The sequence below is a fragment of the Agelaius tricolor genome, unplaced genomic scaffold (assembly GCF_023055355.1).
Source record: "Agelaius tricolor isolate 1412-34295 unplaced genomic scaffold, bAgeTri1.0.p SCAF_14, whole genome shotgun sequence".
Lineage (NCBI taxonomy): Eukaryota > Metazoa > Chordata > Aves > Passeriformes > Icteridae > Agelaius > Agelaius tricolor.
This window is the reverse complement of record NW_027269274.1, coordinates 667362-694660: the sequence shown is the minus strand read 5'-3', so window position 1 is coordinate 694660 and position 27299 is coordinate 667362. Positions and strand designations below refer to the sequence as shown.

The 27299-nt window shown below is 56.4% G+C and overlaps 1 protein-coding gene across 1 annotated transcript; it reads left to right on the top strand.

Moving 5' to 3' along the window:
• Nucleotides 1-28: 28 nt before the first annotated feature.
• LMCD1 (LIM and cysteine rich domains 1) lies at nucleotides 29-22819 on the top strand. The gene is made up of 6 exons (XM_071439280.1): nucleotides 29-39; nucleotides 9960-10048; nucleotides 11262-11517; nucleotides 16266-16619; nucleotides 19957-20172; nucleotides 20816-22819. The coding sequence occupies exons 2-6, from the start codon at nucleotides 9960-9962 to the stop codon at nucleotides 20969-20971; spliced, it is 1071 nt and encodes a 356-aa protein (XP_071295381.1). The 5' UTR covers nucleotides 29-39; the 3' UTR covers nucleotides 20972-22819.
• The last annotated feature ends 4480 nt before the right edge of the window (nucleotides 22820-27299 follow it).

The window sequence follows — 27299 nt, the reverse complement described above, 5'->3', positions numbered from 1 at the left end:
GCAGCGCGAGCGGCGGCGGCGGCGTGGGAGCGGCCGGAGGTGAGTGAGGGGAACCGGGGGAGACAGCGGGACAGACCGGGGGACAGCGGGAATGATCCCCGGGACGGGACAGCCCGGGAACAGCGGGAATGATCCCGGTCCCCGGGACGGGACAGCCCGGGAACAGCGGGAATGATCCCGGTCCCCGGGACGGGACAGCCCGGGAACAGCGGGAATGATCCCGGTCCCCGGGACGGGACAGCCCGGGAACAGCGGGAATGATCCCGATCCCCGGGACGGGACAGCCCGGGAACAGCGGGAATGATCCCGATCCCCGGGACGGGACAGCCCGGGGGACAGCGGTATCGGAGGACAGCGGGAATGATCCCGATCCCCGGTACGGGACAGCGGGAGTGATCCTCATCCCCGTGCCGGGACAGCCCCGGTACAGCGGGAACCATCCCGATCCCCGTGCCGGGACAGCCCGGGGCACACCGGGAGCGGTCCCGATCCCCGTGCCGGGACAGCCCGGGGCACACCGGGAGCGGTCCCGATCCCCGTGCCGGGACAGCCCGGGGCACACCGGGAGCGGTCCCGGTCCCTGTCCCGGGCACAGCGGTATCGATCCCCGCACCCGGAGGTGCCCGGGCACAGCGGGAGCGCCGCGGGCAGCGCTCGGCGGAGGGAGCCCGGGGTTATTCCCGGTATCCCGCATCTCCGGCTCCGGGCAGTGCGAGCCGGGGCACTGAGCCCACCGCTCTGCCCTCCTCCCTGCCCTTCGGGAGCGCCCAGAGCGCCCTGCCCGGTGCTCGTTCCGTGCCAAAATCGCTCCAGCGAGGCGTCTGCTGGCAAGGCAGCTGTTGTTGTGTGAATGAACCCGTGTGCGGCACAGCTGTGCTGAGCTGCGCTCTGCCGGAGGGAGGGAGGGAGGGAGTCCCTTGTCCCCTTCTAGACCCTCTGGAGAGTGTTGGCTCCAGGAGATGCCGGCCCTTCCTGCTGCCATGGCCCTGGGCTCTGGAGGGGATTCTGGCTGCCGGATCAGAGCGTGTGGAATGGCAGCAGCTGCTCCCGTGACCTTCCTCCCTGCACCTTTGTCCCGCGTGGCTCGGGGATGAGTTCAGCAGCCCCTGTCGGCCTGGTGTGATCCCGTCTCGCTGGGACCCTGCTGGGGCACGCCAGACCCTGCCCTCTGGGGGTTACTGCCTTCTGCCATGGCGTTTTCTGGCAGCGCTGGCCCTGGGGGCCCACGCTGACCGTCGGGCTGGGCGGGTCAGCCTGGCTGTTGCCGAGCTGTGGTACCTCCTGTCCCGATGGGTTTGAGCTGAGCCACTGCTGATCCCGTGGAGAACTTTGCCCGGTGTCACTGTGAACTTTACCCGGTGTCACTGTGAACTTTGCCCGGTGTTTCTGTGAGCTGGCTGTTCTGGCAGGGTAGCCAGGCAGACGCTGGTGTTTGGCAGCAGGAGCTGCTGGCCGGGTGACCCACAGATGCTGGGCTGGGCTCCTCAGCATCCCCCTGCCCTGCTCTCCTGACACACACGATGCTTGGAGGTGGGGCTGGGGCACTCAGGATTCCTCCTTCCCTGCGTGCTGACCCTGCTGGGGACAATCAGTGCTGGCTGGCAGGGGTGGCACCCCCGGTGTGGCCCTGTCCCAGCAGGAGTGGTCAGGGTTTGGTGGGACCTGCTGGAGGGGCCTCCTGGTGTGTCATCCCAGACTCAGAGCAATGTCCTCTGCCAGAGGTCCCTGCTGCTGCTGGCGCCTCAGCCATGTGCACGGGTCTTGGCTGCCGTGGGGAGGGCACCTTTGGGTGCCAGCTGGAGCCTTTGGGATGCTCCTGCCAGGCACTGAGTGGGGATGGATCCCACAGGAGTGAACATGGAGCCTTTTTCTCGGGGCTGCTGCTGGGCTGTGGTCAGGCTGGCCCTGCCAGCAGCTCAATCCCTGCCTTGTCTTGAGCAGGGGGCTCTGAGTGGGGCTGAGCTCTGCCAGCAGCCCCAGGCTGGGGGTCCCTCGGGGGGGCTCCAGGAGCAGGGCTGGGTTTGGACAGCAGAGAGGGCTGAGTAAATCCCTGCTGTGGGACAAGCCCTGGTGAAGCTGTTTCTGCCCCGGAGCCATCTCCCAGGAGCTTCTCAAGCATCACCTGCAGGGGATGCGGCAGGGAGGGCTCACAGTGCACCCCAAAAAGGCTTCTGATTGCAGAAAGCATCAGAGACTTCCCAAAATGTGCGGCTGGATGCTCAGCTCCCATTGGGGAAGGGCTGTAAAGGACAAGATGTCACCTCTACTGTCACTTCAATCTGAGGCAGTGGCACAGAGTGCAGTGAAGGCGCAGTTCTGCTGGGGCAGGGGATGCCCAGGCTCTGCACAGCTCTGCTGCCTGTCCCCCCTCACCTGAACACTGAAATCAGACATGCCAGCTGGTTTGTACTGCAGAAGGGCTATGAAATGACATAATGAAAACAAGGCAGGAGAACAATGCAGACGCTGTATCGGTGTCTGAATAATCGCCGTCGCAGCGTAAATGGGTGTCTCTGCAGCAGACGGCTGCTTCATTTCCTGAATCCTAAGGCGGGCACTTTTTCTGGGCATGGTGTGGAATACTGTCAAATTTTAATTTAGCTTGGCAGTGTCACACAGCCAGTCTGAGCAAGTCGGGAAGGCAAGTCTGGAACTCATTAGAGCTTGTCGCGAGGCCCCGAAAATTTGATTTTCAATCACTGTTGGGTTTAATTATTGTTGATGTCTTGCCTAGAGTATTCTGGGATTCTTTCTGAGGAAATTAAAGCAGCATGAGTGGGACAGCGTTCTGTTTGGCACAGGGCTTGTTTAGATTGAATTCTGAGTGGAGTTAGAGCTCAGAGCAGGGAGAAGGCGATGGCTGGCACGGCGCGAGGCTGGAGCGGGCCCAGCTGGCCAGGCAGCCCCTGGGCTTGTGTGCTGTTCTCACTAAACTCTGTCCCTTCTTGTCAGAGCAAAATAACCCACCAAGCTAAGAGCACCCGTCTAAGCCAAGGTAAAGTTTACTCAGTTCACACAAATTTTGGTTCTTTAACTTTTTCTTCCTTCGGTTCTTCACATGAGACTGGCAAACATCTGAGGCGTCCTACAGGACACAGAGGAGGGCTGCTGGTGCAGGGCTGAATGGGCTCCAGGGTGTGGTCTGGGGGTCCTGGTGCCTCAGGGAGAGGCAGAGCTCCCTCTTCACCAGCAAACACTGGATGCTTGAAGAGCCCTCTGCAGCTGTGTGCAGATGTGGGTGGGAGTGCTGCTTGGGACTGCAGCTTGCATTGGTCAAGTCCAAAACCTGGGAGCTTTTCAAAACTTCTCATCCCAGCTGGAAACACAGCTTTGTCACTCATGGTTCCATAAGGTGGGTGCCTTGGTCAGGGTGTGCAGGGCTGAGCCCCGAGCTGTCCCCACAGCTGGTGGGCCTGGCTCTGTGGGAAGGATGCTCAGCTCCCTGATAACAGCAGTTCTGCCCAGACTTCTGTGGGACACATCTGAGAAGCCTCTGTGGTGTCCCAGAGCTCTGTGAGCACTTTGGGTGGGTGAGGATGAGGATCCTGGGTGAGGGGCTGGGGAGGTTGTGCTTGAGCCCCCCAAAGGTGCTGCTGCTCCATGGTATAAACCCTGTCAGGGCTGCAGAAACCAGCTTCATCTTCATCACCAGCTTCATCTCGGCTCCAAGTGTGGGGCTGGAGCCCCAGACCTTGAACAGTTCCACCCCAGGACTGGTCTGGCCCTTGCAGAGTTCTCATGCTCATCAGGTCTGGTCTGCAGAAGCTCAGTTTCCCTCTGGAGCCGGCACTGTCTCTGCAGAGCCACCCCCGGGGCATGAGGAGCTTGCTGCCAGGGCTGGGGACAGGTCACACTTGGGGAGGTGGCTGTGCCTCCCTGGAGGCTGCTTTGTCCTCAGGGCACTGACCCCTGCTCCCAGAGCAGTGTCCTTGTGCTGCAGCCCAGGGGAGGAAGCAGATGTGGATCCTAATGGAGAAACCTGCTCTGGGTAAGTATTTATAGACATGGAATCATAAACCAGCACAGGGGTTGAAGACCTTATTTTGGGACTTGGACTCAGAGCTAAGCAGAGTCCAATGAAATGCAATTTACAAATTACAAACTCCCTCTGGTCCTGCAGAGAGGCAGTGTCTGGAGTATTTGCTTAGGCTGGGGTTTTTCTCCTTTTTTTAAAGGAGGAAATACTGTATTTCAGCCATCCAGGAAAGGCAGTGCTCAGATGTCCCATCTTGGAGCTCCTGTTCCATTTAGAGATGGGGCTCAGAGAAAGGGGACTATTTCCAGGCAGCTATTGGCAGCTTTTGGAGAGCTGGAGTTTCCAGGCTGATTCCTCCCTCTTGTACCATCTCACCTGCTCCCAACACCCACCCCGTGGCTTGGTTACATCAGGTGGGCACGGGAAGGTGAATTCTCTCCAGAGCATCCTGATGGTTGCCAGTGTTTGGGGTGGCACAGCTCCTGCCTTGGCTTCAGGCCATCAGCAGCCTCAAGATTCACTTGGACCTGTTGGTGTGCTCCTTCTGAGCACCTGCAAACTTGCTGCTCCAAACCTCCTCGCTTTGTTTTCCAGCCTGTGCTGAGATTGTGAAGCTCGGGGCTGCCACAGAGAGGCTGCAGTGCAGGAAGGGTGAGGGACAGGGGTGGGGGCCCAGGCATGGCCCTGCCCTCGTGCCCCCTTCATCTTCCTCCTGTTTGCTCCACCAAAGATCCCTCTCCTACTGCTGAGAGGATATTCAGTCCTAAATCAGCTGTTAATGGAGATTTGGTGGGAGCAGCTCCTGTCAGTGTCCTGGGGGCTCCCCATTCCCAGTGGCATCCAGAACCTTCTCCTCGTGTGGCAGATGGGGAGGCCCCAGCTGGTCCTGGGCAGGTAACTGGAGATCACCCTGAGACCCTTACCTGAGTGCTCTGGAACTCAGCACAGGGGCTGTTCATTAGCTCTGGGGAGCTCTTCCCATTCCAGACACTTCCTCACATCTTGGTTTGGGTTTATAATTAAGTCCAAGTGTCTGAAGCACTGTCTGACTTTGTGAAAAAATCTGATTTTTCAGCATTTACCCTTCTCTTATCATTAATTCACACATTGTTAGTGAAGAAAGGAATGCTGCCAGCTATGTGCTCTTGGAAGAGGGAGCTATTTGCAGAGGCCCTGGTTGTTGGAGCTCTGTCATCCTGTGGGTTGGGATCTGGCAGCTCCATTGAAATAGTTTCCTTCATTATCAGAGCCTTTACCTGCTCTTTATGTTGCTAAAATAAAAGGCAGCAAACTTCTTACTCTGCAAAGTTTAATACAATAAGTGCTTCCAGTATTGCAGATGATATCAACCCATTCATTGATGCCTGAAATAAATCCAATAGAGAGAATTTGGGATGAAAGACAGCCTTTTGTCAGGGAATTTTTTTCCTGTGAGTGTGGTAATTGGGATAACGCTTGCTTGGAATCTGGCAGGGAAACAAATTGCTTGCAGGTCATGATTACAATGGATGTTTTCTATGAAAATGAGAAGAAAATAAATCAAAACATCCCTTTGCTGTTCTCAGAACTGCAGTGGTGAATGTGTTCATTGGTTAATGCCCTTCTGAGGGCAGCTGCTTGCCTTGTCAGACCTATTCCCCTTGCTGTCAAGGAGCCTCTCCTGAAATCCAGAAGAGCCCCAAGTGTCCCACCTGAGCTGCCCCTGCAGGAGGTCCAGGGGATGTTTTGGGCTGTTCTGTGCCAGGACTGGGAGCTGGTTCCTGAGCTGGACCTCCCCAGACGTTGGGTGCAGTCAAGGAGGATGTTGAGCTCTAAGGCCCCTTGCAACCCAAACCCTTCTGTTTGCTGCTCACCAGCAGAAAGGAAGAGTTCAGCCAAATGGCCAGCATGTGAACTGGAGCATGCAGCATTCCCCTTGGATGTAAACCCTTGCATCCTCCAGTTACTGGAAATCCGTCAGGAGGTTTGAGCTGGCCCCAAGTCCTTAAGGAAGTTTGAGCCAGGCCCAAATCCATAAGGAAGTTTGAGCTAGCCCACTGTTATTATGCAAGCCTAGCTCTATTATAGTCAAATCATGACAACAAATGATCTGCTATCCATCCCTATCCCTCAGCAATTGTGCTGAGCAGACTGGTCCCACCCATGTGAATATTGTGTGGCTTTTCCCCATTCCTTTGTTCATGGGTCTAGCTCAGACTTGGCTGTAAATCTTCCAAACTCTCTGCAGCTGGAGGAACCTCCCCAAAGGGTTCTGGAGGTCTCTCAGCCTCCCTGGAGCTCTCTCGTGCCACGGCTGGGACCGAGGGCAGGGTGTCTGATGCTGCAGGAGGGTTTGGATGGAGCCTGTGGTGGCCACTGAGGAGCACTGGCTGTGGCGAGAGGTGAAACGAGGACCTCGGCTCTGAAGGGCTGTTGTGAACTTGGAGTAACTTTTTGGAAACCAGCTTTTCCTCTTCCCTCCCTAAAAAGGAGGGGAAAACATACTTGAGGTGGTTACGTGTCTGCAGCACCATTTCGGTCTCCAAATAGGGTGTTGTGCAATAAATGCTTTTGGGACCCAGAAGCCTCTGTGGAAGCAGCAGGGCCCCCTTTGCCAGCCCCTCCCGGGCCTGTGGCTGTGGCACTGTGTCCCCAAAGCCCTTCTGGGGCTGGAGAGCCGTGGGTGACTCAGGCAGCAGTGCCAGGAGCGGTGACTGCCACGGGACACCCTTCACCTGCTGTGGATCTGCCCTGGTGTCACACCGAGCACAGCAAGCAGAGAGAGCCGAGTCCTGCCTGTCCCCTGCTGGGTCCTCCATGCTCCTGGACTAACCTCCACACTGGCCAAGCTTCCTGAAACTCTGAATGGGATTTCAGGCCCGAGTTCTACAGGTCCTGCTGCCCCTGGGGACAGTCCCTGGCAGCAAACCCAGGGGTTTGCTGTCAAACTGGTTTCCGCAGAGCCTTTGGCAAAGGGTCCTTGGCCGAGGTGTGCTGGGCTGGCCAGAAGGTGACAGAGCAAGAGCCCTGTGGGGTCTCAGCTGAGCAGCAAACAGAGCAGGCTGTGCAGCTGGAGCCTGACCTGCTCAGAGCTCCTGGCCAGGAGTGCATCCCACCAGACCTGCCAGGGGAGCTCAGTGCTCCTTTCCAGAGGACTCCTCAAGCTCTGGAGCAAGCTGGAGCCGTGTTTGGGTTCTTTCCTTGTCACTTGTCACTCCAGGCTCTCCATTTTCCAGCTGCTCAGCAACCCATGGCTGTGCCTTTGGCTGGAGTAACAGCAACCCGTGGCATTACTGGTGTGCTCCTGACACTGCTCACTGATGTTTTTGTGGGTAGAACAGCCTCGATTTCCTATCATTTCACTACCCAAGAATTTCCTCTGCCCTGACTTGCTTTCTGTCTTCTAGCAGCAAGAATGCTGTGAGGCACAGAAAGCCAAAACAGAAATCTTGCAAGGAGCGTCTATCTAGTCCTGGGGAGCAGGATTTGCTTTCCTTCAACCAGTTTGTTGACATAGGCCTGGTTTTGGGGTTTTGGTGCTTTTTTAAAGCATTACAAATGTCTCCAAACCCTTTGTGTTAGAAGGTGATGCCAAAGTTCAGCTGCACTTCTCGGATGGGCTTGGGCATAGGTGGAGCCTGGGCTAGTCAGAGCATTTGTTTCACATTATCTCACCGGCTTTGGGTTTTTGCAGTGTCTTGCATAATTTTTGCAAAGAAATCTCCTTTTATGCCGATGTGAGGAGCTGCAGCAGAGCGAGAGGAGCAGCTCAGTGCCTGGGCAGGACGTGCAGGGACTGGACACTGGTGCCTGTTGTGTCTGGCCCTGCACAGGGACGGGAGTGAGAGTGGCTCAGCTCTCCCTGTGCTTCTGGAGGAGTGAGGAGCAGCACTGTCCTCCAGACAGAGCCTGCCTGGCCTTTCAGAGCCTCCAGAGCTGCTGGCCCGAGGGTCTGAGCTTGCTGGGCACCCTTGGGGCTGTGACTTCCTGCCCTGGCACTGCCCTGGGCTCCCAGTGCCAGCTCATCCGGGGAGCTGCCTGTGCTGCTGACCACACTTGTCCCTGTGCCTTTCCCCTTAAGTGAAAGAGCCTTTTCCAAAGGAGTTTATTTAATCCAGATGTTTGTCTTTTAGATAAACCACCACTTGCAGTCCCTTGCTGATGCTCAGCTCCTGTTTGACTCACTAAGATCAGAGCCAGCTAAACCCCAGCAGCTCATGGTACCTGGCACAGGGCTGGGAGTGGTCTGTGGGAATCCTCAGTGTCTGTCTGTCCTGGGCAGCTGGCACAGGAGGAAGAAGAGCTGCAGCATTGCCAGTGGGTTTGTCTCTGAGCAGAATTCAGAGCCTGGAGCTGCTGAGCACAGCCTGGGTCAGCCCAAGGGCCCCGTGGGTCCCTGCTGGGGAGCAGCATCTGCTCTTTTGCCTCAGTCCTTTCGCTGCTCTTGGTCTGGCAAGGCCAGCCTGTTGTGAGGTGCCAAAGGGTGATTTAAATAGTGCATGATCTTGCACTGCAGGACTGAGGCAGGGCAGGGACTGCAGCCATGGGCAGGTACCAGCGCTGGGCACCTCCACAGCCTCAGCCCTGCTCTGCCAGAGCTGAGCCCTGAGCCTCTGCTGGGCCAGCTGGAGGAGGATCCCTGTGGGTCTCTCGCAGGGCAGATGTTCTCAGGCTCTCAGTGTGTGTGCACAACTGAGGAGTCAGCTCCTAGAACAAGCTCCTGCCTCCAGAGAGATTAAAGACCTTTCACAAAACCCGATCAATGGCCCCAGAAAGGCTGGCATTGTGAGACCTGTGTATGCCACAGCCCTGATGGGAAGTGCAATCTGTGGTGGCCACAGTGGTCAGAACCTGCCCAGCCCTGGAGGTGCTGGGCTGTGCTGGGGGAGGCTGTGGGCTCTGATCCCTGACTGCAGGGGCTCGGAGCTGCTGAGCTGGGCTGACCCTCCCCTGGTGCTGCCGCTGCTCCTGCTGGGCTTGGCGCTGTCCCTGTTTCCCCTCAGCTCATTTTTCCAGGGAACAAGCATGTCTTTCAGGCAGGAGCCTGACAGCTCCTGTGTAAACATCCAGGCTGAGATAAATTCAGCGTCTGCTGGTGTCACCTTGCCCTGCTGCCTCCTGCAGCACTTTGTTTTTGTCTCCTGCTGTACCCTGCTGTGTTCCTCACGCTCAAGAAGCCATGTTTGATAAATCCACGGGACAGGCAGGAAATAGGTTTGTTTTCCAATGTTCCGGGCTCCTGGCGTGGGTTTTTGCTCATCTTTGTCCTGTTGGGAGGTTGTTAGGATGTCTCTGCAGCAGTGAACACCCAAGGATGGGTGACTTTTGTCTGTTTTCAGTGAGCAGCAAAAAGTGCAGCACAGCCACAGCCCCCCGTGTCACTCCAGCACCCCCTCTGCTCCCCAGAGCATTTCCCAGTGTATTTCCTGCTCACTATGGAAACCCCCCCTAAAGTCCAGTGCCAGGGGCATGGAAACCTACCACATTCCCAAAATACACTTGGAGACACACCAAGGAGGTCCAAGGTGCAGTAAAGCAAGTTCAGCATCAGGTTATGGCAGTGCACCTCCATGTCTCCTGCCTGACCTTCTGCCTTGCACAGGTCCATGTGCAGTACATGAACTCTGTGAACTGGATCAAAATGAGACCTGAGGTCTCTGTGGAGAGGTGAAGGTGGCTGCCTGGGGTATGGGCATGTTCCCTGGGTTTGATGTGCCAGCCCCTCCACCTTCCCTCACTTTGAAGGGAAAACCTTCACCCAGCATCCTTAGATAAACTTAGCAGGGTTGCATGGATGTGGTCAGGTGGTGTTGGGGGATCTGAGGTTTCATGGGACACAAGGGATGGTGGAAGGGATCGCTGTCTGCAGGGCAGTGTCCCCTCTCTCCCTGGGGACAGAGCCCTGCCAGCTGTGCTGCTCCAGCTGTGTGCTGCTCCAGCTGTGCTGCTCCAGCTGTGCACTGCTCCAGCTGTGCTGCTCCAGCTGTGTGCTGCTGTTTTGCAGATGTCGGGGAGCCAGCCGCAGGTGGGAAGAGGCGCGCCCTGCCTGCGCTGCCGAGGGCTGTGCACGGGCTTCGAGCCACACTCCTGGAGGTAACGTTGGTCCTGCCTGATCCTGCCTGCAATGGGCCTGCTGCTGACACTGCACCTCGTTACTGATGCTTCATTCCCAGTTTTTCCTCTTAAAACCACAAATTCGGGTAAATAGCCCCTGATAGCAGCAGCACACCAGGACAGTGCCCAGCTCAGGGCAGGGGCTGCTCCCTGCCCCAGCAGGACAACAAAGGGGCTGTGAAATGGAATGCAGACATCCAGATGTCACTAATTGAAAGAGAATTAGTGCCCTCTGAGCTGCCTCACAAACACTGGGCTCCTCTGTGCTCCTGGGGAGCTCCCCAGGGCGCTGGGCCCATGGTGGAAGGGCAGGGAGGCTGCAGTCCAGCTGTGCTGCTGCAGCTGGAATGCCTTGGATGCCTTCAGCTCCATTTGTGATACCTCAGCTGTGTGAAATCCAAACTTTAAAGCACTCATTTGGTGGAAGCACAATTATTTTTTTTTTATTGACTCCATTAAAGGCTGGTAGGACTCATTCTTACTCCAAGATCCTGCTGAAATCCTCGGGGTTGTGTCAGAGTTACTTTGCCCCTTTTGCTATTAGTGTTTGATGGCAGTGCTGGCCACCAGAGTGTCCTTAGACACTTGTCTGTGTGATTTATACCTATTATCGTTCAAATTACAGTCAATTAAGCATCAGTTCCTTCCAGCAGTCACTTTTTTAATGGCATGTAAAGATTCACGATAGGCAAGGCTGGTGCTGCTCTGCTGGAATCTGGTGAGGATAATTATCTCCAATCTCGTGATGCTTGAAGGGGTTTCCAGAGTTCAGGGGAAGCAGCAGCTCATGGGTGGGAGGCAGCAGATTTTGCAGTGCCAGGATACAGGAAATGGCTTCCCACTGCCAGAGGGCAGGGCTGGATGGGTTATTGGGAATTAGGAATTGTTCCCTGGCAGGGTGGGCAGGCCCTGGCACAGCTGGGGCTGCCCCTGGATCCCTGGCAGTGCCCAAGGCCAGGTTGGACACCAGGGCTGGGAGCAGCCTGGGACAGTGGGAGGTGTCCCTGCCATGGCAGGGCTGGCACTGGGTGGGATTTTGGGTCCTCCCAACCCAACTCAACCAAACCCACCCCAGCCCATTCCACCCTGAGCCTTTTGTCCGTGCCATGAGCCCAGGCTGTGTGTGCCCCTGGGGCAAGGCTGGCAGCCCCTGCCCGGCTCATCCCCTGGATGCTCTCTTGGGATTTCCCAGGAAGATCTGCAAGTCGTGCAAGTGCAGCCAGGAGGAGCACGGGCCGAGCTCGGAGCTGGACGATGACCGCAAGATCGGGCGGCTGCTCTCGGGCTCCCGGCACGCCTCGCTCACCGCGCGCCTCAAGGGCGGCGACGGCGCCCGCGTCTACAAGAGGAACCGCATGATCGTCACCAACCCCAACATCTCGGGCAAGGACCCCACCTTCGACACCATCACCTACGAGTGGGCTCCCCCCGGGCTCACCCAGAAGCTGGTAAGGGCAGCCGGGGGCTGGGGACGGAGCTCTGCTGTGGAATGGGCTTGTCAGGGAGAAACAGGAACCCGTGGTGGGCTCAGAGGGGTACAGAGCCTCGAGTTTGGAACACTGTCCATAAGCAGAGTGGGTAGGAGAGCGGGATGGAATGCCTTTGGGGTTTATGGCTTTGTTTACCTTTCTAGGAGAAGTCTTAATGGGTTTTACAACTAGAAAGCTCTTAGTCTTTTGGTAAAGCCCATCTGCAGTAAAAGCATGGCTGGGGAGAGATACCATCCCTGCTGTCCTGCTGCCCTGGGCAGCCCATGCCTGCTCCAAAGCCCCAGCCTGGATGTAAGAACAACTCCAGGGGCTGTCTGGGCTGGGCAAGCAGAGGAGCAGGAATGGGGCTGGCAGGCAGCTGGGTGGTTGTGCCCCAGGGCTCCTCCTCTCCTGCTCTCAGAGAGCATCCCTGTGCTGCTGGAGGAGTCCTTGCCTGGAGAGTGGGCTCAGAGGCCCATTCCCGGGGTCCCTCACAGTCCCTCTGAGGAAGAACAGCAGCCCACCCCTGTTCCAGCAGCCTTGAGGAGCTTCCTGTGCCCAGGAGCAGGAGTGGGAGGGCTCCCTGTGCCCGGCTGTGAGCCTGGTGAGAGCTGAGCTGGGTGCCTGGGAGCTCCTGCCTGCAGCTCCTCTCTGCTGCCAGCAGAACCACTCTCATCTCAGCTCTGGAGCTGGGGATTTCTTCCTTACAGTTTAAGCATAATATGGTCCAAATAAATACAACATTTTCAAGAGAGCTCAGGGTAAAAAGGTGAGATAGGGAGCGTGGTCCCCTTCCGAGGGCTGGATCCAAAACCGAGCCCCCAGCCCAGCTCCACCTCCCTGCCATGCCTGGTTTCCATCTGGACCAGCTGTGTGGGAAGGGGTGGAAGTGGTTTTCAGCATGGGGAGGTGTGAGCCAGCAGAGCATTTCTTGTGGGAAAGCCTTTAGCTGGCTTTTCACTGTGCTGTGGTGTAAAACCTTCTGGGTGCCACTGTCAGGAGTGAGCAGTGAAGAGCTTCTGCTTCTCAAATGAAACAAATAGCTGCAAGCTATTGATGCCAATCAACAAAAAAAAAGCTGCTGAAAATGCAACCAGAGACCTTTTTAAAGAAGAATTTGGGATACAGGTGTTAAAGTGTAGTGGCAGCCCGCAGAGCCAGACTGGTTAATTTGGTTTAAAGCCAGTTGTCCTGAGGGCCTTGGACAGGCTGGGTTGGGGCTGAGCTGGGGATGCTTCATCGAGCCTTTCCCTTCCCTTCCCTTCCCTTCCCTTCCCTTCCCTTCCCTTCCCAAGCCCCCAGCCCAGTCCCGTCCTCCTGATGGGGGAGGTTCAAAAACTTTATGAAAGTTTTTGATCTCTTTATAGTGCCTGGACAGGCTGGAATATATCTTGGTTCAAGTAAACAACAGGCAGGAGCTTTGGAGACAACCTTGATAAATTCTGGCTTGCAGATCATCTTGACAAACGCTGGGGAGAAGTGTTGGATGTCAGCCACTCTCAGGATGGTTTCAAAGGGACTTGGGCCAAAAAGCTGTTAGTGCACAACTGCCTGGCTCCAGGGCTTTCCTCCTGAAGGCAGGCTGGCCACTTGGGATGGCTTTAACCTTGTTTTGCTGAAGTGGACGGTCAATAATAGGAGGAAGTTCAGAGCATTCTTGTTAAGCCGTGCCTGCAGAAGTCATGAAGCAGATACTTAGGTCCTTGGAGACAGTGGAAAGAACAGATCATAAAATAGCCCCAAGATCCAGTGGTGAGCAGTGAAAACTAAAATGCTCTTCCTCCAAATTACCTGCACTCAGGCAGCACAGCGAAGCATTGGCCATAACAATAAGTGATAGCAGCAGATGTAGCAACTTCTTGTTCTTCATGGCAGTTTTTGGTGTCAGGTTGGATTTTTTGGATTTTTTTTCCCCCCAGTCTTTTCTCTGGACACATTTTTATTGACATCTGCAATTATAACTTCAAGCATTCCCTTGATCAGGAAGTGAAATCCCACTGCCTGTCTGGGCAGATACTGAAACCTGCCCCTGGGCAGGCTTTAAGTAAGCCTTTAAAAAAGCCTTGAGGCTTTGCTTTCCTCACTCTCAGCACAAACACTTTGTGTTGGGAATGGAGATCCTGGAGGTGGAGCAGACCAGGAGGCTCCAGGTGCCTGTGCTGGCCCCTTGCTCTGGTGTAAATGTTCATTAGTCTGGGCACATCAGTGGACTGAGGTTTCTCCCCACGCTGCTGCTCTGCTGCAGCTCTGCTGGCCTGGTCCTGCTCTCACAGCATCACTTCAGTTGTTTCCTGTCCACTTGTGGGGCAGTGCCTGTGAGGAGCAGTCAGGGAATCCCTGTCTCTTTCTCCTCATTCCTCTTCGGTTTCCTCATATCTGTGAAAGCCATTTGTGCACCAGGTCACTGCCCAGCATCCCACAGCTCTCCAAACAGCTCTTCCCAAACACCACCTTCTCCCACAGGGCAACAACCTTCCCAGGAAACTGGACACCAACCCCCCTTTGCCCAGGGGCACGATGGACGAGTGCTGATGTCTGATATCCCAGTGTGCAGTGATCTGAACTTGCACCCCAGGGGTGGGGAAGAAGCCCTGCTTCCATGGAATCATTACGTGCTGCCGTTCCACATTTCCTGTCAGGAATTCCGCCCTGCAGCACTGCTCTCTGCCTCAGAGGAGGCAACGTGGAAGGCACCTGGAAGTTTTTCCTGACGTGCCGAAGAGTTCAGTGCTGGGCAAGCATTTCTGTGTGGAAAAGCCCAGCCTGAACCAGCCTGTGTGCCACAAACAGTTAAATCTCTTTGCTAAGTTTTTTAAGCTAGAGTTCTCAAGTAAGAAGCAAATCTAACGCAGCTGGCTGCTGGTGTGGCAGGGAAGGGCAGGGAGCCAAGTGGCTGCCCTGTCACTCTCCACACTACAATAGGACAATGCCGGAGTGGGAAACTCCCTTCCCCTGCTCGGGCCAGGAGCAGTTAACTGTGCAGCCCCCGTGGCCCACGGGCTCTGACCCAGCCTCACACTGAAGGGCTTTACTCAGCTGCTGAGGTCCTGGCCACTTAAATCAGAGCCTTCATTTTGGGCACTTTCTGGGCATTTCCTTTCTGTGTCACAGGGTATTAATAATGAAACACCTTCCCTCTGCTGTGAAACCAGCAGTCAGGTGGAACTGCTCAGTGACACAGACTCAACTGCCAGCTGCATTTTTCCTGTGTTATGATGATTTCATTAATTGATAAAGGATGGTCTTTCACTGTGAGCTGCTCTGCACACAGCCCTGTGGGCTCTGGGGTGCTCAGAGTGGCCTGGAACTCACTCCCTGCAGCTCTCCCTGTCCCAGCACAAGGCAACAGAGAGCTGCTCATGGGTTTTGACGTTTATGGGTTTTTGGTCTTTTCAGCAGCCGTGTTATCAAATTTCATGGAAAAGTGTCATGGTAATGCCAGCAAGGGAGGGTATGCTGGGATTTTTGTGCAAAGCAAGTTCTGTCTGTGCTGCTTTGCTTTCCTGGGCAAACTGGGGTTTGTATTTAAACAAACAAACAAACAAAAAGTAATTTAAAACACCATAAAAACACCCAGTCTGTTTTCTGAGGATGAAAGGATTTATAGCAGCCTGCTACCCCGGGCATCTAAGCCAGTCCAGCCTTTTATTTCTGCACAGTGGGTGCAAACCCTTCAGAGGGAGAAGGGAGGGTTTGGGTGCATTGTCTGCTGCTGCTCCACAGCACAAGCAGAGCATGTCCCTGGCAGGCTGTGCCTCCTGCTGCAGCAGCTCGTGTGTGTCCTGTGCAGTACATGCAGTACTGTGTGTCCCCTGCAGTGCATGGCCTGTGTGTCCTGTGCAGTACATGCAGTGCTGTGTGTCCCCTGCAGTGCATGGCCTCTGTGTCCTGTGCAGTACATGCAGTGCTGTGTGTCCCCTGCAGCACATGCCCCTGTGTCCCCTGCAGGCCATGCAGTGCTGTGTGTCCCCTGCAGGCCATGCAGTGCTGTGTGTGTGTCCCCTGCAGGCCATGCAGTGCTGTGTGTCCCATGCAGTGCATGGCCTGTGTGTCCCCTGCAGGCCATGCAGTGCTGTGTGTCCCATGCAGTGCTGTGTGTGTGTCCCCTGCAGGCCATGCAGTGCTGTGTGTCCCCTGCAGTGCATGGCCTGTGTGTCCTGTGCAGGCCATGCAGTGCTGTGTGTCCGCTGCAGGCCATGCAGTGCTGTGTGTGTGTCCCCTGCAGGCCATGCAGTGCTGTGTGTGTGTCCCCTGCAGGCCATGCAGTGCTGTCTGTGTGTCCCCTGCAGGCCATGCAGTGCTCTGTGTCCCCTGCAGGCCATGCAGTGCTGTGTGTGTGTCCCCTGCAGGCCATGCAGTGCTGTGTGTCCCCTGCAGTGCATGGCCTGTGTGTCCTGTGCAGGCCATGCAGTGCTGTGTGTGTGTCCCCTGCAGGCCATGCAGTGCTGTGTGTCCCCTGCAGTGCATGGCCTGTGTGTCCTGTGCAGGCCATGCAGTGCTGTGTGTCCGCTGCAGGCCATGCAGTGCTGTGTGTGTGTCCCCTGCAGGCCATGCAGTGCTCTGTGTCCCCTGCAGGCCATGCAGTGCTGTGTGTGTGTCCCCTGCAGGCCATGCAGTGCTGTGTGTCCCCTGCAGGCCATGCAGTGCTGTGTGTCCGCTGCAGGCCATGCAGTGCTGTGTGTGTGTCCCCTGCAGGCCATGCAGTGCTGTGTGTGTGTCCCCTGCAGGCCATGCAGTACATGGAGCTGGTCCCCAAGGAGCTGCAGCCCGTGGCGGGCACGGAGGGCGCCTGGCAGCGGCGGCGGCGTTTGGCGCGGCAGCTGCCGCTGCACGACCAGGACCCCGCGCAGTGCCGCGGCCTCGCCGAGGGCGAGCAGCAGCTCATGCACGACTTCGTGACGAGGTACAAGGCCGAGGCCCTGGGCGTCGGGGAGGTGGCGCTGCCAGGCCAGGGCGGCGGCCGGAAGGAGGAGGAGAAGGCCCAGGAGAAGGCCCAGGAGAAGGCCCAGGAGAAGAGCATCGACCCCAGCACAGCCCCCGAGTCACCCAACGGGGCCCTGGAGAGCACGGCCGGGCACTACGTGAGTGAGGGGAGGGATAATGGGATGGGATGGGATGGGATGGGATGGGATGGGATGGGATGGGATGGGATGGGATGGGATGGGATGGGATGGGATGGGATGGGATGGGATGGGATGGGACGGGATGGGAGCACTGGGGCTGCTCTAGGCTCAGGGAGCCACTGGGAATAGGTTTGGTCTCAACTACAGCAGGCAGGGTGATCTGTGCCTTGTCCCCATCCTGCTCCCAGGGCATTCTCCATGCCTGCTGCAGGCTCGGTCACATCACAAAGCTTTGGAGCAGCACTGTGAGGGCCTGGGGGGCTCCTCTGCCCCAGCCAGCCCTGCTGAGCACAAGGGTCCATCTGGCAGGGCTGATGAGCGGCGTTCTCCTCTTCTTCATCTCCTTTCTCGGCAGCAAAGGCCTTGCTGGGCCACCAAAGTCAGGGAATTCTTGCTGTGGGAACTGGTTTGAGCTCTGGGTTCTTGGCAGCTCTGAAAGGTTGGCCATGACATGTTCCTGGATGATATGGGCAGTGTTTCAGTTGAAAGCTGAACTTGATGATCTTGGAGGTCTTTTCCAACCTTCACCATTCTGTGATGCAAGTCAGTATTTCCAAGGAGGCTTCTTACCCAGAAAGACCTCAGATGACAGGAGGTGAAGGCTCTGGCCAGTTAGCACAGAGCTGTGAACATGCAGATAGTGTTCCCAGGACTGTAATCACTCTGGGGAAATGGAAACAGCTGCCCTGGGTCCCTGGGCATACAAATACATTTCCACAGAGAAATGGCTGAGATTCCTCAACACCCTTTTAGATTTATATTCCCCCAGCACTGTCTGGAGTGCTGCTGAACAGATGCTTATCATAAAATATGGAGAGTGGAAATACCTTGTCCTGGTCCTTGTGAGGGTGACTTGCAGCAGAGGATTTAAAGCTGGAAAAGCAAATGGTGTCCAAGTGTTTTTAAGAGGAGATTCTTTCCTGCCATTCCTGCACTGAGGTTGTACATGAAAGAGCAGTTTTCATTTTCAGTCCATATTGGGTAATGTCTCCCCTCTGCCATGGTCTCTTAACGTACTGCTGACTTTGAATCCAGGGGCACAGTAAAGACTTTCACTATTGCAACAAAACACTGAATTTTAAGATAAAAAATAGCCAAAAAAGGAAGGTTTCCTTTAAACATATCAATAAGTCATCCCAGCAATGAAGGTTTACTTAAACTGCAAGTTTGTCCTTTCAAATAAATAAATACATAACTGTGATGTTATTCTCCTTAGTTTGAAGCATCATTTCTCTCAAGGCACCAGCTGAAAAATGGAGCAGCTTTCAGAGCAGTGGCAGATCCTCTGGGACAGCCAGGCTGTGCAGCCCAGGGCAGGGCAGACCCAGGGAGGACTGGGGACACTGGCCCTGCTGGCCACTGCCCTCATCTGCCTCCACATCCCTGCTGCACGTCTGTCCCACGGGATGGGTGTTCTTCACAGAGCACAGAGTCCTGACCCCCAGAGCTGGGCACTCCTCTGGTGTTACAAGGCTTGATTCCTGCCCTGGAATCAAACCAAATCCTGAGGCAATTGATCCAAATTAATCATTGTTCCCAAAAGCTTGAGGCCAGCAATGCAGGGAGTGCTCAGAGTGCCTGTGGTGTCTGGGAGCTCCTTCCCTGGGAGCTGGCACTGCAGAGCACGAGCTGGGCATGAGCAGGATGGGAAAGCCTAAAGGAACAGGACATGGTTTTGGCCAACACCTCTGGTAACTCAGCTAGTGAAGTGTTCACTCCTCTGCCTGCATGATGGAGATGTAGGAGCACCAAGCTGTAATCCCACCTCAAGTTTGAAGGATCACCTCTTTGTAGCGTGTAAGTAGCAGGATATGGAGGTTACACAATGCTTGGGAAAAGCCCCGTGAATAGATTTTCCCTGTGAACAACTTCCATGGAGAGAAACAGCAAAATAAGTTGTTTTTTTAACAGTTCTTGCTGGCAAGAAACTTGAGCTCAGGGTTGGAAGCTGCAGTGTTTGTTCTTGCTTTAGATCCTGCAAGATAAGCAGGGCTGGGCGGCTGGGGCTGTGGCCTCTTGGGGCTGGCAGGGCAGAGGCAGCTGCAGGGTCTGGCTCTGGGGCTGACCCCAGCTCTGGTGTCTCAGGGAGGTGTCGGGAAAAGGCCTGGGTCTGGTGGGTGCAGAGCCCTCGGTGTGATGGGTGCAGTGCCCTCGGTCTGGTGGGTGCAGAGCCCTCGGTGTGATTGATGGGTGCAGTGCCCTGGGTCTGGTGGGTGCAGAGCCCTCGGTGTGATGGGTGCAGAGCCCTCGGTGTGATGGGTGCAGAGCCCTCGGTGTGATGGGTGCAGTGCCCTCAGTGTGATGGGTGCAGTGCCCTCGGTGTGATGGGTGCAGTGCCCTCGGTGTGATGGGTGCAGAGCCCTCGGTGTGACTGATGGGTGCAGAGCCCTCGGTGTGATGGGTGCAGAGCCCTCGGTGTGACTGATGGGTGCAGAGCCCTCGGTGTGATGGGTGCAGAGCCCTCGGTGTGACTGATGGGTGCAGTGCCCTCGGTGTTATTGATGGGTGCAGTGCCCTTGGTGTGATGGGTGCAGTGCCCTGGGTGTGATGGGTGCAGAGCCCTCGGTGTGAGTGATGGGTGCAGTGCCCTGGGTGTGAGTGATGGGTGCAGGAAGGTCAGTGACCCACAAGGGAGAACCCAACCCAAACCATTCTGTGGTTCTCCCATTGTACCTGTTAGGAACTGTTGGCTTCAATCGGGGTGTTTGTAAGTTGTCATCTGATCCCAGGGCCATTGCCAGTCCCTGCCCCTGTGCCACCTGGAGGGGACACTGCTGTGCCAAGGCTCTGATGGGGCACAGCAGGGCAGCCACAGCCCGTGTGACACACAGGCTGCTCGCAGCTTCAGTGGCAGTTGGAACAGCGCCCTGCCAGCCTCTGAGTGGAGCTTTAAGGCTGGCTCTTCACTAATCACAGGATTGCTCTGCAGGCACAGATAAAGAGCAGACCTACTTGGTCTGGTGTGTTGTGTGCATGGATGCCATTAATCTTGAGATTAATCACATCTAATTTTGGCTCTTTGGCCTGTTAGAAATAGAAGACACTTGCTGAAATCTGTAGAGTGACAGCTGAGTTAGGCACAGACAGAAAACAATGAGAAAAGACCAAAATTCCTGATCTCTTTTCAAATTTACATCTCTGATGTGCTGCACTATAGGAATTCTTAACTTCTTCTTGGAGAACCTTTGTGTTTTGGTGGAGGTTTTGGTTTGGGAGGGTCCCAGTGCCCCTCAGAATGAGCTGGCCAGCAGGGTGGGTGTCGCCATGCCCATGCTGACCAGCACCCTCCGTGCAGCGCTGCGAGTCGTGCCAGCAGCCGCTGCCCGGGGACTGCCCCGTGGTGTACGCCGAGCGCGCCGGCTACTCCCGCCAGTGGCACCCCGGCTGCTTCGTGTGCTGCCGCTGCACCGAGCCCCTCGTCGACCTCATCTACTTCTGGAAGAGTGGGGCCGCCTGGTGTGGGCGCCACTACTGCGAGAGCCTCCGGCCCCGCTGCGCCGGCTGCGACGAGGTACGGACCGGGAGGGACCCGTGTGCCAGGGGGGGAGTGACCTGAGCAACTGGGACCCCTGTGCCAGGGGAGAGTGACCAGGGCCCCTGGGACCCCTGTGCCAGGGGACAGAGTGACCTGAGCCTCTGGGACCCCCTGTGCCAGGGGACAGAGTGACCTGAGCAACTGGGACCCCTGTGCCAGGGGAGAGTGACCAGGGCCCCTGGGACCCCTGTGCCAGGGGACAGAGTGACCTGAGCAACTGGGACCCCCTGTGCCAGGGGACAGAGTGACCTGAGCCCCTGGGATCCCCTGTGCCAGTGTACAGAGTGACCAGGGCTCCTGGGACCCCCTGTGCCAGGGGGGAGTGACCTGAGCCCCTGGGATCCCCTGTGCCTGGGTACAGAGTGACCTGAGCCTCTGGGACCCCCTGTGCCCGGGACAGGGACACCTTCCCTGGGCAGGGGGGTGGGACAAGGTGACCTTTACAGGTCCCCTCCAGCCCAGACCATCCTGTGATTATTCTGTGTACCCATTCCTGAGCTCCCTGGCTGATTGGCTTGGTGGGAGGTGTGGGGTGGTTCTCCCTGCTCCTGCCACGCTCCAGCTTGGTGGGGTGGTGGAAATGAGCAGTTGTCTGTCTGTCTGTCTGTCTGTCCTGTAGATCATCTTCTCGGACGACTACCAGCAGGTGGAAGGGCTGGCCTGGCACCACAAGCACTTTGCCTGCCTGGAGTGTGAGACGCTGCTGACGGGCAAACCCTTCACCCTGGCCAACACCAGCCTGCTGTGCAGCACCTGCAGCCAGAGCAGGGCCTGAGCAGGGCCAGCAGGGCTCCCACCAGGACTGGGGGCATTTGGAAACACAGCACGAGGGGAAGGTTACCAAATTTCAGAGTCTGACTATTCACTTGCGAGCAACTCCATGTGCCCTGGCATGCAGCACAGCGAGAGGAGGTGTTTCCTTGGGGCCCTCTGGGATCTGCCAGGGAGCCCTTGTGCCCACGTGTACCTGCCAGGAGGAGCTGGAGAGGAAAGCAAAGGAGGGGCTGGGCTCTGCTGGCTTTTGTCAAGTCTGTCCCACCTTCTTATGACTAAGATCTTGCAATAGTCCTTTGGAAATAACACATCTCAACAGTAACTTCTGGCATACTAAACCTACAGTTGTGGTCAAAAACAAGGGGTGTTTGTGGTTTTTAAATCCTTACTGGAATTAGGCTAACAGGCTGCTGCCACTGTGTCAAGGCAGTGGGTTTGAGGAATGTGATCAGCTTGCTGAAAGCAATGGTGTAAAATTGCAGCCACACGCAGCTGGGGCTTTGTCCTGTGCAACAAAAACACCAAGGAGTGGGCATGGAGGGCAAGGGGCTCACCCTGGTGAGAGGGCAGGGCAGGCTCTGCCTGGTCAGTGGCTGACTCAGCCCCTGGAGCTGCCACCCTGGGACTGGAATGTAAAGAATTTTGTGGCAAACAGCTTTATCAGCTGTCTGGGGGGCAGAGTGTGTGTGTGTGTGTCCCTGAGATGCTGCAGTGCCACTTTTTCCCTGCAAGACTTCAGTGACCCTTCCAAGAGCCAGGCAGCTGTCCCTTCCTGCATGGGGAACCCTGGGGACGCTGGGGTCCCACTGGGGACACTGGGGTCCCACTGGGGACGCTGGGGTCCTACAGGGCCAGGGGCTGAGGTGCACAGAGGGCTGAGCTCTCTGCCAGCCCCCGTGGGTGGCACTCCTGCTGCGTTTGGGGACCCACATGGACACATGAGCATTTCAGAGCTGGCATTTTCAGCAGGACCCTGGTTTGGGGGTAACCCTCCCCTGTCCCCTGCCTGGGGAGCTCTGGGGGAAAAGGGGATCCCCTCAGCCCAGGCAGGGTTAAAAGCCAGCCAGCCTCAGGGGGTGGCATGGAGAAGAGGTGGTGCCAGGCTGCAGAGGAATGCAGCTGGGAGCTTGGGCAGAGGTCAGAGCAGAGGCACGGGCAGAGCAGGGCTCTGGGGGAGCCCTGGCCTGGCCTCTCCTCTTGTCCCCTTTTGGGGGAGCCCTGGGCTGGGTCATCCCCAGCACCCTCCCTGCCCTGGGTGTCCCTGGCAGGAGGGGGCCACGTTCACTTTAGGCACATGAAAGGCTCCATGGAGACCTTGTAGACCCCTTCCAGACCTAAAGGGGCTCCATGAGAGCTGCAGAGAGACTGTGGACAAGGCGTGGTGGCAGCCCAGTGCAGCATGTTCTGAGTTATGGTTTTGTGATGTAGAAATTGTAATTTGTGAAGTCCCTGCTCCAGTACACACTGCCTTCAGGCTTTGGGACTGCTGGCACCTGCTCAAGCCTTGCAGGTATTTCTGCAGCTCGTAAAATACTGTCTGCTAAAGAAATTTACTGCAATTAAACAGCTTAACAAAATCCTGTGCCTCTCCAGTGTCGGGAGCAAAAGCGTGAAATTAATGCATCAAACAGCTCGGAACATATGGGAGCCTTTAGTGCTGGTACTGGAGCTGAAATTCAGGGTGGGCATGGGCTGATCCTCCCCCAGCAAGGACAGCATTTTAACTTGGGGACTGCAAAGGACAGAGCCTTCCTGTCCTGGGATGGCCAGAGCAGTCAGCACAGGGAATTTGTGCCTCCTGTGTGAGCTTCCAGCTCCAATTTAAACTCAAGTATTCTGTGTAGTTGTTCTAAATACCACTGACAATACATTTGAATGTTCCTGAAGCTTTAAATAAAGTATTTTGGATACAAAAATCCTTCACCTGCTCCCCCAGTGCTGACCCAGCCAGGAGCAGGGGTGGGAGAGAGGGAGGGCAGAGCCTCCCTACAGAGGAATAACCACTGCCTGGGCAGAAGCCACATTTCAGCAAATGTTTTGCAAGCTCAAGTTTTTCAGAGCTTAACTGCTCTGAATCTGCAAATATTTGCAGTGCTGTCTCATTTGTGGTCCCCCTTTTTTGAAGAGATGTTCTAGGCAGAGAAGGGGCCCGTCTGTCTGTGATGGGAGATGGAAGCAGGGCAGAAGCGCTGAGGGCAGCGGCTGCACGTGGGTCACCCTGCTCCCCACACCCCCAGTACCAGGGTCAGCCCCAGGACATCCCCCTGAGCCCAGGGTCAGCCCCAGGACATCCCCCTGAGCCCAGGGTCAGCCCCAGGACATCCCCCTGAGCCCAGGGTCAGCCCCAGGACATCCCCCTGAGCCCAGGGTCAGCCCCACATCCCCCTGGCACCAGGGTCATCCCCAGGACATCCCCCTGACCCCAGGGTCAGCCCCAGGACATCCCCCTGATCCCCCATGACATCCTCACATCCCCCTGGCACCAGGGTCATCCCCACATCCCCCTGATCCCCCATTGCATTCCCACATCCCCCTAACCCCAGGGTCATCCCCACATCCCCCTGATCCCCCATTGCATCCCCACATCCCCCTGATCCCCCATTGCATCCCCACATCCCCCTGATCCCCCATTGCATTCCCACATCCCCCCAATCCCCCAGGTCATTCCCACATCCCCCTGATCCTCCATGACATCCCCACATCCCCCTGATCCCCCATTGCATCCCCACATCCCCCTGATCCCCCATGACATCCCCACATCCCCCTGATCCCCCATTGCATCCCCACATCCCCCTGATCCCCCATTGCATCCCCACATCCCCCTGATCCCCCATGACATCCCCACATCCCCCTGATCCCCCATTGCATCCCCACATCCCCCTGATCCCCCATTGCATCCCCACATCCCCCTGATCCCCCATTGCATCCCCACATCCCCCTGATCCCCCATGACACCCCCACATCCCCAATCCCCCAGGTCAGCCCCACCTGGCCAAGGAGGGCTGGCCTCAGGCAGGAGGTTCCTTGCCCTGTCCCTGGGCACCACCTGGGCACAGGCAGCTTTCCCTGCTGAGGGGGAGCCACTGAGGGGTGAGAGGTGCCTGCAGCCAGTACACAGCCCCGAGAGAGAGGGGAGAGCCCTCCAGCCACTGCTGGATCCCTGGAATATTTGTAATATTCAGGCCAAAACAAACTATTAAACCCGAACTTCAGTTCCTCAGCTGCTGTGACCCCAGTGGCAGTGACAGCAGGGCAGTGATCTGTGTCCCAGAGCTGCCACCCAGGGCCACCAGAGGAAGCTGGCTGGCATCTCCCAGCAAGGCTCACTCCCACCCTGCCCCACAGGGTCTCTCCAGGCAGCCAGAAGGGAGGCAGGTCTGGAGGATTTAACAAGTTCCTCTGGCCCATGGAAAACAGCTGGACACTGAGCTCCAGTTATTTATTTATTCATTCCTGGCACTGGAGCCATGTGGCAGGATGGGGCCAGGGGCCAGGAGCAGGGATCTGTGGGGCACAGCCTGAGCCAGCTCTGCAGCCCTGTGCTTCTGGAGCTGGGCAGAAATTCCTTGAGTGAGAGGGAAGCTGCAGGGGCTCTGTTCACCTGCAGAGCCCAGCTTTGGGGAGAGCAGAGCCCAGGCTGGGCCTTGCCCTGGCGCTGCTCAGGCTCTGCTTTGCTCATTCCAGGCCAGGAAACAATCAGCCTTCTCTGCACAGCTTGTGCCCAAAGGCAGCTCTTTGCCTGGGTACCTCTCCAATGAATGATGCAGACCTGATTTATTGGAAGGGATGGGATCCCTGTTACCTGCCTTGGTGGAACAAACAGCCAGAAAGAAGTTGTTGATCCTGGGTATAACTCAGTAAGAACCTGATCCTGGGGTGGAGGACAATTGCCTTAAACAGAAAGTTTTAAGGGGTTTTATTAGGCAGTCAATTCTAAAAAAATGTGATTTCAGATACCTGTAACTAATAAACCTCAAAATTCAGTGGCTGCAGGCGAGAAAAACATAAACCAAGGGCAGAGTGAGTTGGCTGTATAAACACTACAATAAAACTTGCTTAAAAGCCCAGAGAGAAAAATGCAGAGGTGGAAAAGCAACTATTAATGAAGTGAGGGTGCATTTCAGTGGAAACTTCCTGAGACCTGCAGCAGCTGCTACTTCAGGGCAGAGCTAAAGAAAGCCCCTGTGCCTGGGTGTTCTTCTGTAAAAAGTGAGGTTATGTTTATATAAATCTAATTTGAGCTCGAGTTTACTTTTCAACACACTTTCTTCAGCCAAATCACCAAAAAATCACCCCTTCCACAGTGAGGGTTTTGTAGATTGTTGCCTGATTTCAGAAAATGTTACCAAAAATGCTAACACCACCTGGAGCAAACCAGGAACAATGGGAGCTGAGTTTACTGTGGCTCCAGAGCAGGATTGGTGCAGGGCCAGCTCACAGGGCCCTGGGGCAGTGCCCTGGGGCAGTGCCTGGCCACTGTGGCCCTGATGGCCATGGGGTGGCAGCAGGAGCCTGTCCTGTGAATTCCCTCGTCCCAGGGGCTCTGCTGCCTTGCCTTTGCTGCCTTTCCCCTGCTCCTGCCTGTTCTCTGCCCCCCTGCCTGTTCTCTCTCTCAGAGCCAGGGCTGCCCCAAGGAGCTGTAGGCAGATCCTGTGTCTGGCAGCTCCTGCTCCGGATGCTCCCATGTCAAGGAAACACCTCCACATCCTCTGGGCAGAGTTAATATTTGGACAGTGTTAAAATACACCCAGCACTGCTCGGCTCTGTGTTAAAATACAGCTGCACAGCAGAGCCCTGGCTGTGCCCCAGCCTGGAGGCACTGCCTGGCTCCCCTCCCACGGCTCGGGGCTGACACCAGCCCTGGGGATTCAGGCAAAACACACTGGAATATCTGAATATCTGCACCAGGAGTACCTGAGCACTGCCCACAGCACTGGGCCAGTGAGGGCTGAGGAGAAAAACCATCAGGCTGTTCAGGCAAAGTATTAGGAGGGTGGCTCTGCAAATACTGGTGTTTTCTCTCTCAAAAATAGAGAAGAAGCCTGGGGTTGAGCTGTGCTCTGAATATTCCTGGGGCTCTGCTGGTCCTCAGGTAGCCTGGCTGGCAGGGGGGAAGGAAGGCTGTTCCCACCCAGCTGTTCCCATCCAGCTGTTCCCATCCAGCTGTTCCCACCCAGCTGTTCCCACCCAGCTGTGGGAACTCAGGCTGGGCTCCCTTGTGTGCCCAAAGAGAGGAGCCTGGCTGCCAGTCTGGGTGTAAGGGGGGCGTTTCTCAGAGCACCAGAGCCCCAGTGCCCCCAGCCCTGTCCCCTTGGGTCACAGGGCAGGGCCCACGCTGTCCCCCAGGTCTGGGTCCTGTCTCCTCATTGTGGGTCCCTTCCCCTCGCTGTCAGCTCTCACCAGGAGCTGGGCTTTGGCACCACAAGGCCTGGAACAGCCCCATAGGAAGGACCCCGAGCCCAGGGCAGTGTCTGTCCCACAGCAGCCCCTGCAGCTGCAGGAAGGGCTGGGGCATTCCAGGCAGAGGAACAACAGGCTCGGTGCCAGTTTGTGGCCCAGGCTGTGTGCAGGGGCTGCAGGAAGCACAGAGACACCTCTTGGGCTCTTTTCCCCTCCAAAAGGGGCTGCAACCCCACACCAAGATGAGCTTCAGGGTCCTTTCCAGCCAGAGCCATGCTGTGGCTCCAGGATCCTCCTCTCCCCTGCCACCAGAGCTGCTGTCACAGCCCTGTGCTCTTCCCACTGCAGGAAGGTCCCTCCCAAAGCCCAGGGACTTTGGGAAATCCCCCAGCATTAGGCACAGTCAGTTTATCAAGATTAGTTAATTAAAGGCCACTTGGAGATCTGGAGATTTCCAGAATATGTTCAGTCCCTGTAAAGTCACCAGAAAAGAAAAATTGCTGCAACAAGTTTTCCTTGGATTTGAGAAATGACCCTTTGTGCCCGAGTGAATTCAGAGCTGCACACCCCAGAGGAAGGAGCTGAGCAGAGTCCCTGTCACTCACAGGGCTGCTCTGCAGGCCCTGTCAGGCCCAGGGAATCTATTCAGGCATCTCAAGGGAAGGCCCTGGCAAAGCATGAACGGCCTTGGTTCAGAAAAGAGACCTTTACCCACTGGCCTGTGTCTCGTTCAGCTGGTTGGGCCCCTGTGCAGAGCCAGTGTCCAGTGTCCATCTCTGAGCCTTTCCAGGGGGTGCAGAGGAATGCTCTGAGCCCTGGGGCTCCCCAGCATCCCGTGTTTGCTCCACTGGAAGGAGCTGGAAGGAGGAGACCACACGGACAAGCCCTGTGGAAATGCAAGGCTGACAGTAATCCACATTTCCTGGCAT

Bases quoted from the DNA above. Each gene is read 5' to 3' on its own strand.
- LMCD1 (XM_071439280.1), top strand. From the start codon at position 9,960: ATGTCGGGGAGCCAGCCGCAGGTGGGAAGAGGCGCGCCCTGCCTGCGC. The intron at 10,049-11,261 runs GTAACGTTGGTC...GGGATTTCCCAG, and splicing joins TTCGAGCCACACTCCTGGAG to GAAGATCTGCAAGTCGTGCA. The intron at 20,173-20,815 runs GTACGGACCGGG...TCTGTCCTGTAG, and splicing joins GCTGCGCCGGCTGCGACGAG to ATCATCTTCTCGGACGACTA.